We start from the raw sequence: 15,079 nt of genomic DNA on the forward strand, positions 1-15,079 counted from the left end.
AAAATTCCTTCATGTTTTCTTGGTCTTGTTTGCATTATTATTATTATTATTATTATTATTATTATTATTTCGCTTTAATCAGGTTAAAAAATGATCAAAATGTTCGTGACGTCACCAGTAAACACACCTCACGTTATCTTTTACACTTGCTGCACTTTTGCTGCCAAAGTTTTAACACAGATTTGATAAGCGTGAAAAATGATTATTTTACTTTTTTTTTTTTTTCTTTTTCTTTTTTTTGGACACAGATCTTCTTCTTTTTTTTCCCCCGTTCAGTTTCAACCAATCAGGTGAGCCGAACAATCAGGGGCCAATTCCATTCAGGTGAGTTCACATCAAACCCACTGGAGGGGGAGTGAGGCGTGTGTCCTGTGTGGGGAGGTTTCAGCTGTGTGTGTGTGTGTGTGTGTGTGTGTGTGTGTGTGTGTTATCAGGATGTCCCACTATCCTCCTCTCCGGCGCCTGAACGCACCAGCACGCTATAAATCCTGTGACGTGTCCAGCGGCTCTGATATGAAAGTTCAGCCTCTGCTTGGGGAGGCAGACGGTGCAGAGGATCCTGGGGGGTCAGAGCCACCTGTGGAGCGCGTCCTGCCGCTGAGGGCTCACCTGCTGTGGGAGGAAACCTCTGGGATGGAGCGGCTGCTGAGGAAGTGCCGCCTGAGGAACCGGCTGCTGCGGGAGTGTCTGGCCGAGGGCCTGGGGGTGTTTGTGCTGATTGTGAGTCCGTTTAATCAAGTTGTGTGTTTGTTTGTCCTTCCTTAAATGTTTTATGATTCTTTTGATCATGCAAAAATGATGATGATGATGATGATGATGATGAAGCAATAATCTAAAATCCAAAGATCATCCAGATAACAAATCACATTTCTGCTCACCGTCTTTGTGTTCGACGTGTTTGTGGATCCATAGAGTGGAAAATGAAGGACTTTGGCCTGAAGGACAAAGATAGAAGAGAGAGAAAGGTGTGAGGATGGGGGGGGAGAGGATGGGGGGGGTTTGTGTCTCACCCGTCAGGGCAAAGAACGCTTACAGCACGCATCATAAAGTGGGGTCGTTGGAAATGATGTTCATAAAGAGATAAACCCAGACACTGCTGGAGTCTCACACCTGCAGCCAGGGGGGGTATAGGGAGTGTGGGGGGGGGGGGGCTGCAAACACAATCTGATCTTCTTCTGGTTGCAGCTTTTTGGATGTGGGTCCGTCGCCCAGGTAACCACCACCCACGAGGAGAAAGGTCACTACCTGTCCATCAATCTGGGATTCGCTCTGGGAGTGACGTTCGGGGTGTTCGTATCTCGGGGCGTCTCAGGTGAGGGAACGCCCAGGATGGGGGGGGGGGGGGTCACATGTTGTTTTTTTAAATGTTGAGATGCTCATGATGCTTTCAGGCGCCCACCTGAACCCGGCCGTCACCCTGAGCCTGTGCGCCCTGGGGAGACATCCGTGGACCAAGCTTCCGTTCTACGTCTTCTTCCAGATCCTGGGGGCCTTCCTGGGGGCCGCTACTGTGGCCCTTATGTATTACGGTGAGTCATTCTGGAATAAACCCTCCCTCCCCACCACCTGAGTGTGCGTCATCTGATCCCTCACGCCTGACATGATGTTTGCAGACGCCATCCAGGCGTACGGCGGCGGCGCGCTGACGGTGTCGGGCCCCACCGCCACCGCCGGGATCTTCTCCACCTACCCGGCAGACTACCTCAGCCTGTGGGGGGGCATCGTGGACCAGGTGAGACCCCCCACCCACCCACCCACCTCCTCCTGAATCCACTCAGGTATCTAATGGCTACGCCCGTTGCCTAGGTGATCGGCACCGCCGCGCTGCTGCTGTGCGTCCTGGCCCTGGGAGACAAGAGGAACACCCCCCTCCCTGACGGGATGCAGCCCGTGATGGTGGGGGCGCTGGTGCTGGTCATCGGCGTCTCCATGGGCTCCAACTGCGGCTACGCCATCAACCCCGCCCGCGATTTAGGCCCCCGTCTGTTCACCTACATCTCCGGCTGGGGGGCCGACGTCTTCAGGTCAGTCTCCTGGATGTGAGTTTGGATCCGTCAAAATTGAGCGTCTGATCCGGTGCTGTCCCCCCCCCCCCTCTGCAGGGCCGGAGGCGGGTGGTGGTGGGTCCCCTTGGTGGCGCCGTGCGCGGGGGGGCTACTGGGGGCGCTGATGTACGAGCTGGCGGTAGAAGTCCATCATCGCCCCGAGGGGCCAGAGGAGCTCCAGACGTCGTACGAGGAGGCGACGGAGGTCAAGACCAGCCTGGAGCTGGAAAGGGGGGGGCAAGAAGGCGACAAATTCAGCTGCAAAATGTAGGAATGCGGACAGTAAAGTGTATTTACGTGACCCCCCCCCCCCCCCCCCATAAGCAGCTACATCCGATCTGCAACAGAAGAACCAGCCGGACGTCGTGTTCGTTTCCACATTTATTTTCGAAACAGCACAAAAAAGTGTTTTAATGGCATTTCAGCAAGCAGACCACAACCATGAAAAAAAAAAAGACGTGTATTTTTTTCCCACTAATGGAGCTATATATATATATATATAAATATGATATCGTGACATATATATAAAAAAGATTAAAAAACAAACAAAAAGGAGTAACTTTTTTTTTTATTTTTAAAGCCGCGACGGCCTGTTTCTGAAACGTACGAAAAAGAAAATGTGAATACAGCAAGCACGGATCGATTCTCTTTAAAAAAAAATTAAAGAAAAAAAAAAAAAAAGAGGATAAACGTTTTGTATTCACACACATTAAGACGACACAGCCCCCCCCCCCCCCCACTTCCATGTATAGCTACCTTTGTTCTGGGGGGAAGAAAGGAGGGAGAAAGGAGGGATTTTTTTTTCTTTTTAAAATTCAAATAACTTGGGGAAAAAAAAAAAAGGAACGGTACAAGTACAAATACTCTACGTATTCACATTATAGCAAGTTACTAAAACCAGGACGCTTTCCTTTAGTGTAATTATATGTATTTACAGGGAAAAACTCTGACACGTAACTACTGACCTCCTCTAGCTTAACAATTAACATCACACATTATTCACACTACACAGGTTACACACCTCCGATAACGCCGTCTTCCTTGTGAAATGCTGGACTTGTGGTTTTAAAAAAAAAACAAAAATTCCACAAAAAAAAAAAAATCACACGTCTTAAGATTTCCGATCGACTCGAACACGACAGCAGTGATGTGTTGCTTTATAAATAAATATTATGGCAAGATAATAAAAAAATAATAAAAGAATCAGTGTCAGGTTTCTTCACGCGTTTCCCCCTTCGTGTGTCGGCTGGAGATTCGAAACCAGCGTTAAAAAATAAAACACGAGTGAATTTGAGGCCGAAAAAAAAATTAAAAAAAATATGGAGAGAATAAAAAAAACAGGTTTGTGTTTTTGCGACAGTCAGTGCAGTGAGGCTGAAATGAGGGGACGTAGTGCGGGCGATAAATGTTCGTGATGCGTTCTTGGGTGGGCGTGGCTAACGCGATCAAACATGCATTTTTAACGATTGCACAGCAGAGGGCGCCGTAGATTAGAGTAAAACTGTTCAAAGGTGGGTTTTTTTTTAAAAAAAAAAGCTGCGTATAAAGCAGCTGTGTTTCGTCTCAGGATCGACATTCATAGTCTTTAGGCTCCGCCCATCCGTGCAGGCCCCGCCCCCTCCCTCCTCTTATTGGGGCTTGTCCGTCTTGTGCGCGGTGAGGAACGCCATGCCGTGGGTCCTGAAGTGTGTGTTGAGGTCGGAGGCCTTGTCGAAGCGCCGGCCGCACACCCTGCAGCTCGTGTCGCCGTCCTCGCCCGTCGCCGTCTGAGGCGAGGCGGCGGCGGCGGCGCCGCCTGGCGAGCCGTCAGGGGAGCCGTGAGCGCGCGGGGGCCCGCGGTCGGCGTCGCCCTGGGCGTCCCGCACGCGGTGGGTGATGAAGCGGTGTCTGCTGAGCGAGCCGGCCGAGGCGAAGCAGACGCCGCACTGCAGGCACTGGAAGGAGGCGGCGTCGGCGCGGTGCTGGGGGAGGTGGCGCTGGAACTCCGCCCCGTCCTCGGTCGTGAAGCCGCACGGGACGCAGCGGAAGACGCTGTCTTCCTCTGCCTGGTCGGCGGGGGTCCCCGACGCCGTGGACGCCCGGGTTCTTTTAGCAGGGCCGGCGCCCTCCTCGCCGTCCTCGCCGGCGGTTTCCTCCTCGTCTCCCGCCCGGCCCCCGGGGGGGCCGACCTCGCCGTCTTGTTCCGAGGAGCTGCCCGGCCCGTCGCCGCCAGTGGCTGCACGCTTCCTGGTCATGGGGGGGCCCTGAGAGGTCACGAAAAAACACATTCAAATCTGAGAATGCATCCTCATCGGTGTGCAGTGCATTGTGGGAAATAAAAACACCTGACTCACCTGTCCGTCTGCGGTTTTGTGTTGCAGCTGGACGTGTTTGTCCAGGAGGAAGCGACTCCCGAAGGTGCGTTTTCCTTCCGTGCAATATCTGAAAATCAGACATGACCAATCGATCCCAGATTCACAGGAAGTCAGATTCACTCTGAAACGAGGCATTCACTGCCCGCAATTTAGTAGGAAAATATATTTATAAAGACCTGAAGGGCAGGAAAACACAAGTATGATATCGACAAAAGATAGAAATCTATTGGCCGACGTATCGATAAGCTGATTGGCCGATTAGATCGTTTGTTACTCACTGACAGTGGAAGACTCTCTTGTTGCCTTCGTGGATGACGCGCTCGTGACGCCTCAGGCTGGACGACGTGCTGAACGTGCCCCCGCAAATACGACACGGGAACTTTGGCGTGCGAAAGAAAGGGAGAAGAAAGAGATAAGATAAAAAGACGTTACGTCAGACGCGCCACACAGACAGGAAGTGAGCGTACGGCGTCGCGTTTGGGTCGCACACCTTTCCGTGTTCCATCTTCACGTGGCTCAGGTAGTCGTCGTTGTCCGTGAAGGTGGTCTGACACTGGGGGCAGGTCCACTCCGTCGGGGCCGAGGGCTGAGCGCCCCCCCCGGCGGAGGTGGGGTGACTCCCCGGGGCGTTGTAGTCCTCGTCGCCTTCGTCGTCATCGTCCTCCTCCTCCTCCTCTTCGTCCTCCTCCTCCTGCTCCCGCCCCCAGTCCTCCCCGTCGGAGTTGTCCGGTTTCCCCGACGGTTTGGATTTTAGGCCGGAGGGGGGGGCGGTGGCGCCGGCGGGGGCGGAGGAGGAAGGGTTGGAGGCGTCGGGTTGTTGGGATTCCGTTTGCTTGGCTGAGGGTCCTCTGTGAGCGGTCTGGGGGGGGGGTCAGAACCACACAGGAAGTGATAAAAAAATACTGATTATTTCACAATAAAACAGGAAATCCAACTGAAAACCTTCCTTCTTTTGAAGGAATCGTCCCCGTTTGATGACATCATTCTCACCGTATGAAGCATAAAAACGTAACACGCCGGTTGAATTTCCCACCTCCCTCAAACGCACCTTAATGTGCTCCATCATGGATCCCTTCTGGGCGTACAGCTTGGTGCAGTCGGGACACTTGAACACGTGAACCTTCTGCTTGGCCAAATGCGTGTCGAAGTGCATGTACAGCAAGGGCTTCTGGGTAAACACCGTGTCGCACATCACACACTTGTAGATCATCCTGCCAATCAGGAGAGAGAAAACACATTTCAGGGGTTTTTGATTGGAGCTGAACCTTCAGAACCTTCTCCGGGGCGGGGAGCGCGTACTTGGCCTGCCCGCCGGTCAGCGTGGAATGCTGGGTAGTGATGTGGCTCTGGGCGCTGGGGGACGACTTGAAGGCCATGGGGCAGCTGGGGCACTTGTGGAAGACCTCGCAGTGAGCGGTCTGAATGTGGGACTTGATGGAGTTCAGCCCCCCGAACACGACCTGGCAGCTGGAGCACCTGGACGGGATGAGGACACGCCGTTATAGACAATCTGTGTGTGTGTGTGTGTGTGTGTGTGTGTGTGTGTGTGTGTCTGTGTGTGTGTGTGTGTGTGTGTGTGTGTCATCTTTGATATCTGTGCAGCTTTGTTAATTCTTTACTCACTTCAAGGTTACATATCCCTTCAGGTGATTCAATCATCTGGTAAGAACCGTCTCTTTAAGTGAGAGGCGCGGCCGTGAGATCATGTGATCTCTTTAACCAATCATAAGGAAGCTGCTTCTCTAAACTCAGTTTCAACCCGGTCTGCAGACGATTGGTGAGTGTTTGCACGTCAGAGTTTCTTTGTCTGCTTTCTGCTGCGTGTTGTCTGCTATCTGCTCTGGGCTGCATCTAATTCCTGGTTGAATAAGCTGTAGATGACGTCATGACGTGTTGCTCTGGTCCAATTCTCAGAGTTTAGTGGCCGATAAAGATAAAAAAGGTGACACCACACCTGTGTAGCGTGAAGCTAACACTCAGACTTGTGTCTTTGTCGTCCCATTTGTGTCCATTACTGTTTGGTTTCTCCACTTTGACAAATGATTTGTTGGGTTTGAATCGCTTGCTGTCCTGTGTTTGCCGCCGAGCATCATGGGAGCTGTAGTCTCTTGTTGAAAGACTGATTTCACCCCTTGCATTGACATATTGCTGAATTATTATTTAGATTTGGATTTGTATAGGAAATATTTAGTAGATAACTTACATTTTGTATCCATTATTATATTTGAATTTAATTAATGTTATATTTACTGCATTATTTATATCGAGGGTTCATATTTTGATGCTGGTTTTTGATGAAATCTGAGCTGCTGTTTTTCACGTTATTGATTATTATCATTATTATTATCATTATTATTATCATTATTATTATTATTGTGATGTTTTTCATATACTGTATTTCTGTCAGGTTTATTATCTGCTGCTCGCTCCACTATTTTAATCGCTACCGCTACTATTGAGACTGAAAAATAAAACTAACAAAAGTGTATTTTCTGAGTAGTCACACTGCGTGTGCATTTAGCGTGTAACGCGTGTCCACACCTGTATCCAATGCGCCGGGCGAAGTGCAGACAGGCCTCCTCCAGGTGCGTCTGGAAGCTGGCCTGCCGGGCGACGCCGCCGCACTCGGGACAGACGTGAGGCGCTCTGTGTTTGTGGATCCTCTGGTGGGCCGACACGGCGCAGGAGTTAGGCAGCATCATGGGAGGAGAACACTGCGTGCACGTCTGAAACGAAACGAAGGGTTAAAAGTGAAATCAAATGAAATCACGACTCAGAAATCAGAATTTCGGGCAGCAGGAAGCGGCGCCCCACCGAGTAGGAGGAGCCTCGGATCTGCTGGAAGTGTGTGACCAGCTCGGCCTTGCTGGAGAGCTGCGTTTGGCACTCTGGACATTTGAAGTTGTTGTACTGGAGGCCCTCCGCCTTCTTGCACGGCAGCGGCATCAGCGCTTGGGGCCCCTGAGCGGCGCGGCGGACCGGTTGGGGCTGGGGGGTCGCCGGGGCCGAGGCGTCCTTCATCGGGCTGGAGTTGGCGGAGGCGGCGGGGCCCCCGGTGGTGGTGGAGGGGGAGGAGACTGGAGGAGAAGAGGACGAAGAGGAGAGCAGGCCTGGTCAGCCACGTAAAATCAGAAGAGAAACGGGACACGGTCACCGGGGGCGAATCACAAACGAAGCTGAGAGCAACGCTGGAATGGGTCGCCCTAAGAAACACGTTTCATCTGGAAGGTCAGCTGATAAAGTAGAACCTCAAGATACCAGTCATTTGAGATACAGGTTGTTGCTTCAGGACACCACTGCTAGTTGGTGGATGGATACGACATCAGTGAGACCGGATCTCGTTCTTTACCACGTGTTGGCGGATGGATACGACATCAGTGAGACCGGATCTCGTTCTTTACCGCGTGTTGGTGGATGGATACGACATCAGTGAGACCGGATCTCGTTCTTTACCGCGTGTTGGTGGATGGATACAACATCAGTGAGACCGGATCTCGTTCTTTACCACGTGTTGGCGGATGGATACGACAACTTGTAACTTTTGCGTTTCTTTTCATTATCATTGTTTACGTAACTTTTTAAAATTATTTATACACAGATAAAGTCTGCGTGTCTATTGGTTGATAAAAATGTTTTACTTTCATAATTTTGTAGGTTTTTCTCATAAGACCGGAACGGATTTAAAATGATTTTTCTTATTTTAAATAGAAAAATCTTGTTTTTTCAGTCACAGAACAGATTCAACTCGCATATGGGGGTTCTACTTTACTTCAGATCACCTACCACCCCCCCCCCCACACACACACACACACACACGTACCGCCAATGGGCGTGACGTCTTGCTGTCCTATCATCTGCTCCACGGTGACGGGCCTCATCACCAGGTGCGAGCACTGCATCACCAGGCCGCGCTCCTTGTGCTCGCGGGCGTGCAGCAGCAGGCTGCACTTGTTGAAGAAGGCCAGCCTCTTGGCGCAGTGGTTACAGGTCACCTCGATGCGCAGCGACCTCCGGTCGTAGTGCCGCGCCAGGCTGCGCTCCAGCGCGAACGCGTCTCCGCACTCCAGGCAGCGGTAGCCCGTGGCGGGGAGGGGGAGCCCCCACTCGGGCGGCGGCGGCGCCGACAGGTCGGGCTTGTAGCTGGGGAGGAGGTTCTTACTGTTCAGGATCTTGTTGAAGGCCTCCACCAGGCTGGACTGGCTGCGGGAGATCACGGCCCCCGTGCTGTTGACGATGGAGGCGGGTTTGTTGGGTTGTAGGCCGCCGCCGCCTCCGTTAGCTGTCTTATTGGTGGTCGTCCGGACGCTGAGGCCTCCGCCGCCGGCGGCGACAGAGAACTTGGGCGACGACGCCACGGCGGGAGTCAAGGGGAGGGAGGCGGATTTAGTGATGCTCACGGCGGTGGCGGAAACCTTGGCCTTGTCCGACGCCGCCATTTTGTTCTGGACTTTGGTGGCGGCGGCGAGCATGACGCTGCTGGCGGCTAACGTGGACACGGGCAGAGCGTTGAGAGCGCTGACCTTCTGGGAGGGGGCCCCGGCAGCCGGCGACGCCTCCAGCTTCTGGGCTTTGTTTCCCAACGCCTTCCGCTCCCCGCTTTGACCTTTGGAGTCCCCGCCCTTCCCCGCGGCGCCACCCTTCGGCGCCACCCTCGTCACGGTCCTGGTGATTCCACCGGTGGAGGTTTTGATGGTTTTTATTCTCACTTTCAGGGGTCGTGATGGAGCTCCGGACGCCGCCGGGGGGGCGGTCGCTCCTGCTTCTCCCTTCTCCGGTTTTGGCTTCCCGTCGCCTTCCTCCATCTTCTCTTCGCTCGTTCTCGTGACTTCAGCTTTGCCGTCGGCGACCCTCTCAACCCCGTTCCCCACTTCCATCTCCTCCTCCTCCTCTTTGGGCTCCCGCAGCTCGTGGGGGGGCGGGGTGGAGGCCACGGCGGGGCTGGAGCACCTTTTGGCCGCTGCTTGAGCAGTGGATTTTGGCATCTCCGGTTCGGGACTCTCCGGGGAGTCTCTCTCCTCGATCACGTGCTCCGGATGCCTGTCCTCCAGCTGGGGGGTCTCCGTAGAGCCGCACTGGGGTGTCGATGAAGCCAGGGACGCCCCTGAGGGAGTGTCCCCCGGTTTGGGGTGGGATGCGGCGGAGGAAGTGGGTTGGGTGGAGACGGAGCCGGGCTTGTAGCGCTGGCTCAGCTGAGCGCAGGTTGGGGACTCGGGGTTCTCTTGGATCACCAGCGGACTCCCCAGATCTGGGTCCGAATCCTCCTCGTCCATCTGCTGGTGGTGAAACCCAGCAGGGCCACTTTTGGGGGCCCCGTTAAAAGGCTGAGACGAGTGCATCGAGTGGGATGAGAGGGCGGAAGGTGGGCTGGACAGCAGGGGTTTGGAAGGGGGAAAGAACGGTGACGCCACCCTGACGGGACCACCTGCAGCCAGTGGAGAAGACCCCCCCGACAGGGAGGAAGATGACGGTAGTGATGCTTTGACCCCATCCGCCCTCTCCTGACCCGTATCCTGCTGCTGCTGCTGCTGCAGCAGCTGCATCTTTCGGGCCCGCCCCACCGGATCTCCAGAACCCTGAGCCACCAGCGGTTTGAGTCTGTTGAAAATGTTGCCCCCCTGTTTGTGGGACTTCATCGGCCCCGTACCCGCAGCTTCCGAAGACACTTTCGACGTGCTGATTGACCACGACGCTCCATTCGATTGGGCTTGGCTGAGGGGGAGGGGCGTGGAGACACCAGATGCCCCAAAACCATTGTGGTTGAGAGCTTCAGATTCAGTTAATCCAGGGGCACACGCACCCAGTCTGGGCCCCACATCCACCCCTCCAATCACATTTATAGGGTCCTGGTCCGCATCACCTTCTGCACCATCCATGGTCTCCAGGCGCACTTTATTCTTCACGATCACGCTCACGATGGAGGTGTCCGCCTGGGGATCCGAGGGGCTGGGCGGCCTCAAGGAGGAACCGACACCCACCACGCCATCGGACTTTCCTAGAGACGCGCCTGGAGCTCCGTGGGGTCCCTCAGCCTCATCCGGGGCCGACTGGATGGCCTCTTTGGCATCAATGTCAGGAATGTCAAATGCCGCCAACAGGTCATCGAAATCTGGGGTCTTCATGTCCCCCATACCGGGATTGACTCCTGCAAAAAATAAATGCACAGACTTTTCTGCAGATGACAACTAGCATGGATCTGTCTGGGATGACATCCATCAGCTCTGGTAGCACAATACTTTAACACATAATAATAAAATATTAAATTATTAACAGCCTCCTGCAATCTTATATTTACCTCAATGCAAAAAACTGATATAAAATGACAGGTTTCAGCAGATTAGCTTGTTTTCAGATAGGTTAGCATAGAAACAAGAATCCTGCAGTAGCATTGATGTTAGCCGGCTAGGAGGCTAGCCAAACCCGCCTATAGAAACAGGTACAGCGCTCATTTGCTATGAATGGAAAACACTGATTCTATAACGTTTTAATGCATGTTAAATATTCAAATTGTGACGATGTGAAAAAACGTTCCAATGGGGGGGCGGCGACCTCGGTCATCCCCGAGCTAGCGGGATATCTGTCGGGCTGAGGTTTGGCTAGCTGGCCGCTCCAGTTCCAGCCAAGACAGAGAGGGTCATTTAGCTAGCTAGCTAGCGTTCGCCATTAAAGCCCCCACTGGAGCGCTTTGCTCTGGGGAGGTTTGACAGCGATAACAACCCGCTGACCGCGGGGTCGACGATGTCACAGTAGAGGAGGGTCGGGTTGGGGATTTGCGTTTAATATTTCGTGTATTTTTGATTGTTTACCTGGATATGCGATTCCCCGACTATCCTAGCTCGATTTCAGCTGAAAACGCTGCGCTTCCCGTCACGTGACGTGAAATGTCCAATCAGGATATCGAGGCGATGCTGGAAGACGTGCATAAATTTACAATACGTGACACAAATCGATTGTAATTACCGCATTATTCTTAGCAAAATAGTGTCTATTAGATGTTTTACTAGTGTTTGCATTAAAGCGATGGGTGACGTCATTTTTCTTCTTCCCAATCTAACAGCAAGATTCCGACAACAAACACAAAAACGCAACATATTTACATATAGCTTTTATTGCAAAAAAAAAAAAAAGCCCAAACAAAACAAAGACATAACAGGTGTGTGGGGAACAGTTTTCTTATTTGACTGTCATCACAAACTTTTCTCGATTTCATGGGTCAATATAACAAATTGAGGAAATGTAGGATTAGGATATTAGGAATGCACAAGGCATTAAGAACATTTTGTGAGTCAGATTTTACACTAAATCATTATCCTGTTACTTCTCTTGTATGTCTGACATAATCCAATAATATTAGAGTGCCATCTCATGCCAGGCTGTCACACCACGAGTCAACAATTTTGTGTATATTTAAGAAATCTTGTCATAGTTAATTTTTTTTTTCTGGCCAGTGCTGGAAGTCCTTTGTTCCTCATTTCTTCTTCTCTTCATCCTTTTTGTCATCTGGCTTGTTTTCTGTCTGGGAGGCCAGGGAACCCATGGCGTTACGGATGGCCTCGTTGTTCGGGTCGACACCCGGCAGGTTCTCCAGAACGCTCTGGAGGAACTCGGGGTCTTGCATCACATCGTAGTCATCTTCCTCCTATTCACAAACAATACAGGGCACAACCAGTTAGGATGGAACTCTTAAGATGGAACACAGCTGAGCAGAACAGTTTATTATAAATCATCAGATGAAGACTCACCTTGGTAGAATCTGCCGTGTCCATGGGGGCTCCGGTGTCCATTTCTCCATACTCTGCTCACACAACCAGTGAAAAGAACTTAGCATCTCACACCAGGAAATGAGTGATAAGGGAAGATGGAGAGAGAGTATAACAAATGAAGTCACCTCCTCCAGCTAGAGACATCTGCATGGCGTAGGCTATCTGCTCCTCCTCCGTCATGCTGCTGAAGTCTGGAAGCACCGCCACACCACTCTCAGGCTGAGATACTGACATCTTCAGTAAGGCCTCCTCTGATTCTAAGAAACAATCAAAACCAAGTCATCATAAACAAGTATCTTTTTATCAGATCAAATCTTAATTGTGATAACACTTTATTAGTCAACTAAATTTACCGTCTGCAGTGGGCGTAGGCATGCCTGCCTCCGCTGCAGAGGCAGCAGCAGCTCTGCGGGCCTCTTCCTCCTGTCTCTGTCGCTGCTCTTCCATTGACACACGCAACGCCTTAAGAAATGCAAAGAGAGAGAGAAATATCAGAATGACTTTTTACGTTTCTCATGCAAATTAAGTAAACAAGCACTAAAATGTGGAAGTGTTTGATGAAAGATAAAAATAAAAACAGCAATGTGAATGGCATTCTTCAAAATTTCACGTAAGAAAATAGATGGTATGAAGCTTCATGCTGGGGCAACACATGAAAAAGTCCCAATATTTTGTATTCTTGACCCGTTTCAAGGACTTCGTCTAATACACATGTATTTGCTTTGTGAACAGTATTTCTCAGTCTGGTGTTAGCACAGGGACATTTGAATTTGAATAACTAAAGTATTTACATTTTCAGCTACCATCAGCCCATGAATTACAAGGTGCTACATTTTGTTTAATGAGGAACAATTGAATCTATTTCTCAATCCAATACATCAAGGAAGATGTTTGTACGTGTGAAGCTTACCAGGGCTAGCTCTGGATCAGCACTGGGGTCCACACCAAACTCAAAGTCACTGGCACCCAGACCTATCATAGATCCTCCTTCACCAGCCAGGATGGGAGACGACAGCAGGGCATCAGCCAGACTGGGCCCCGGAGGGACTGTGACCAGGTGGGATCCTGTCCCCTCCTTCCCATTTAAAGTATTTATAAAGGCAGTCAGCTTCTCTGTGTTCACCTCCTAAATGAACAGTTGAAAACAGAAGGGATGGTTAAATGAAAATCAACTTCATAAAAGAAGATTTTATGTACTCTGCCTTACAGCAGCAGGATGCAAGACAATATTCCCCTCACCTCTTCCCCAAAGTTGATAATATCCACATTCACTCGTTCTTTTTTCAAGCGCTTGGCCAGCTTGACAAGCTGTAGAATCAGCAGGTTGGGACAGAAACAGGACGAAATGAAGACGTAAAGACATTTATTGGGCGTTGACATCAATGATGTATCAATAGTAAAACACAATTTCTCTTGTATGAAATTCTGTGCCACCAATAGACTTGCATCTTTCTCGTTGTCTTCCACTGGACTCCCGACAAACGCGATGATCCTCATCTTGTGATTTTTTCCTTGTCTGTGTTTTAGGGCCAACTACACAGAACATAACAAATTAATAACTACAGGATAGTACGGCTCTTTTAACTATTTAACTTGTGATTTTAACTAACATAAATCCTAGTTACTCACATAGGCTACTCTGATGCCCGTACAGAAGGAGATCTTTCCTTTTGGCTGGACAGCATGTAGTTTGGACAGGATACGACCGGAATCTGGTGTCAGTGTGGTAAGAACCTCACAGTTGCTGCATGAAAAACAGCAGACAATATTATACATTTTGTGCAGCAATGTAAAATCAAACTAAACTTGTGCAATTTCCTCCGGAGATTAATACTATCTAATCGTGTTATCAAATGTTACTGACTGAAAACTAGTCAGATCGGAGCTTACTTTGCCATTGTGATGAGACCCACGTTGTTTTCTGGATTGCTTCGTGTTTTAGAGTGACAGACGATGTTGACTGCATCTTGTTGAGCCTGTAATCTCGTTGGTAAGAAGTCTCCATTTCTCATATATTCACTGTTGTCCACACTGAGGCGATTAAAAAAAAAAAAAAGGCTGAACGTGGCCCTGACACGTAACCTAAACCTAAAGGTAACAACTGACATGCATTAGCATTACAAAGACAGACCGGATCGGAGCAGATAAACTAAATTAACATAACAACTCGATTCCATTTCAAAGCCTACAAATGTGATTAAAAGCTGGCCTCATTGTGTGACAACACCGTTAGCACGAATTGCTAACATTAGCCAGCTGATATATTAGCCACCAAATATGTCGCTGGTTGAAACAATCATATAATTGTTTCAGGTAAACAATTTGGCAACAAAATACGGAATCGTAAAGAATACAAATTACGTATATGGTACAATTAAATGTTTTAACGCCGCAAATCCAAGCTAAGTGTGGCTACAATGACTCAGCCTGTCGACACTTAGCCGGCTAATTGTCCATCATCAACCATTTTAACAGGAATACTCAACTAAATTCGGGTATTTAAACTATGTAATTACGTATTTATATGTGATAACTTTGTGTGACTCAGTAACATCACAAGAAAAACATAATATAGGTGAAATAATAGAGTTCTTACCAGACCATAGTACTTTCAAGCACCATTTTGAAAACTTCTTGTTGCTCTCTGTCGTGATCGAATAAAGTGGGACGCTATTGGATAAAGGCTGAACAAAACAAAATCTGATTGGTCAAATTGGTTCCGTGGGATTTACTAACGTAGAACAGAGGAGGGCAGTTTGACGGTAATGTTCTTTTGTTCAGCAGCATCTTCATGACATTACTTTGATATTACTTTGATATAAAGTATTTAATCAAAGTTTCTCCTTTTCTTCTATATATGACCGGTAGTGAATGTCCCACCTGAGTCACCATAGATTTCGGTAGCAGACACCTCCCCCCC

The 15,079-nt window shown here is 50.0% G+C and overlaps 3 protein-coding genes across 4 annotated transcripts; 1 reads left to right on the forward strand and 2 right to left on the reverse strand.

Moving 5' to 3' along the window:
- Positions 1-28: 28 nt before the first annotated feature.
- On the forward strand, positions 29-2,360 carry aqp10b (aquaporin 10b). Its single transcript, XM_068333250.1, has 6 exons — positions 29-720; positions 1,186-1,312; positions 1,392-1,529; positions 1,614-1,732; positions 1,807-2,024; positions 2,103-2,360. Exons 1-6 carry the CDS (start codon positions 436-438, stop codon positions 2,314-2,316), a joined length of 1,101 nt encoding a protein of 366 aa, XP_068189351.1. The 5' UTR covers positions 29-435; the 3' UTR covers positions 2,317-2,360.
- Positions 2,361-2,413: 53 nt separating this feature from the next.
- Positions 2,414-11,262, reverse strand: znf687b (zinc finger protein 687b). Of its 2 annotated transcripts, none has more exons than XM_068333239.1 (10): positions 11,203-11,262; positions 8,220-10,541; positions 7,214-7,476; positions 6,941-7,125; positions 5,699-5,875; positions 5,448-5,610; positions 4,890-5,258; positions 4,678-4,778; positions 4,379-4,466; positions 2,414-4,288 (listed from the first exon to the last, which is right to left on the reverse strand). In XM_068333239.1, the coding sequence occupies exons 2-10, from the start codon at positions 10,525-10,527 to the stop codon at positions 3,674-3,676; spliced, it is 4,269 nt and encodes a 1,422-aa protein (XP_068189340.1). In that variant the 5' UTR covers positions 10,528-10,541; positions 11,203-11,262; the 3' UTR covers positions 2,414-3,673. The 2 variants fall into 2 exon arrangements, with proteins under 2 accessions (XP_068189340.1, XP_068189339.1); XM_068333238.1 differs by having other exon boundaries at positions 7,214-7,509.
- A 224-nt stretch (positions 11,263-11,486) lies between these two features.
- Positions 11,487-14,819, reverse strand: LOC137607169 (26S proteasome non-ATPase regulatory subunit 4). Its single transcript, XM_068332722.1, has 10 exons — positions 14,756-14,819; positions 14,050-14,190; positions 13,789-13,903; positions 13,606-13,692; positions 13,399-13,467; positions 13,070-13,285; positions 12,513-12,621; positions 12,285-12,416; positions 12,139-12,191; positions 11,487-12,035 (listed from the first exon to the last, which is right to left on the reverse strand). Exons 1-10 carry the CDS (start codon positions 14,779-14,781, stop codon positions 11,865-11,867), a joined length of 1,119 nt encoding a protein of 372 aa, XP_068188823.1. The 5' UTR covers positions 14,782-14,819; the 3' UTR covers positions 11,487-11,864.
- Between the last annotated feature and the right edge of the window lie 260 nt (positions 14,820-15,079).

The sequence above is a fragment of the Antennarius striatus genome, chromosome 14 (genome assembly GCF_040054535.1).
Source record: "Antennarius striatus isolate MH-2024 chromosome 14, ASM4005453v1, whole genome shotgun sequence".
In the NCBI taxonomy this organism is placed as follows: Eukaryota; Metazoa; Chordata; class Actinopteri; order Lophiiformes; family Antennariidae; genus Antennarius; species Antennarius striatus.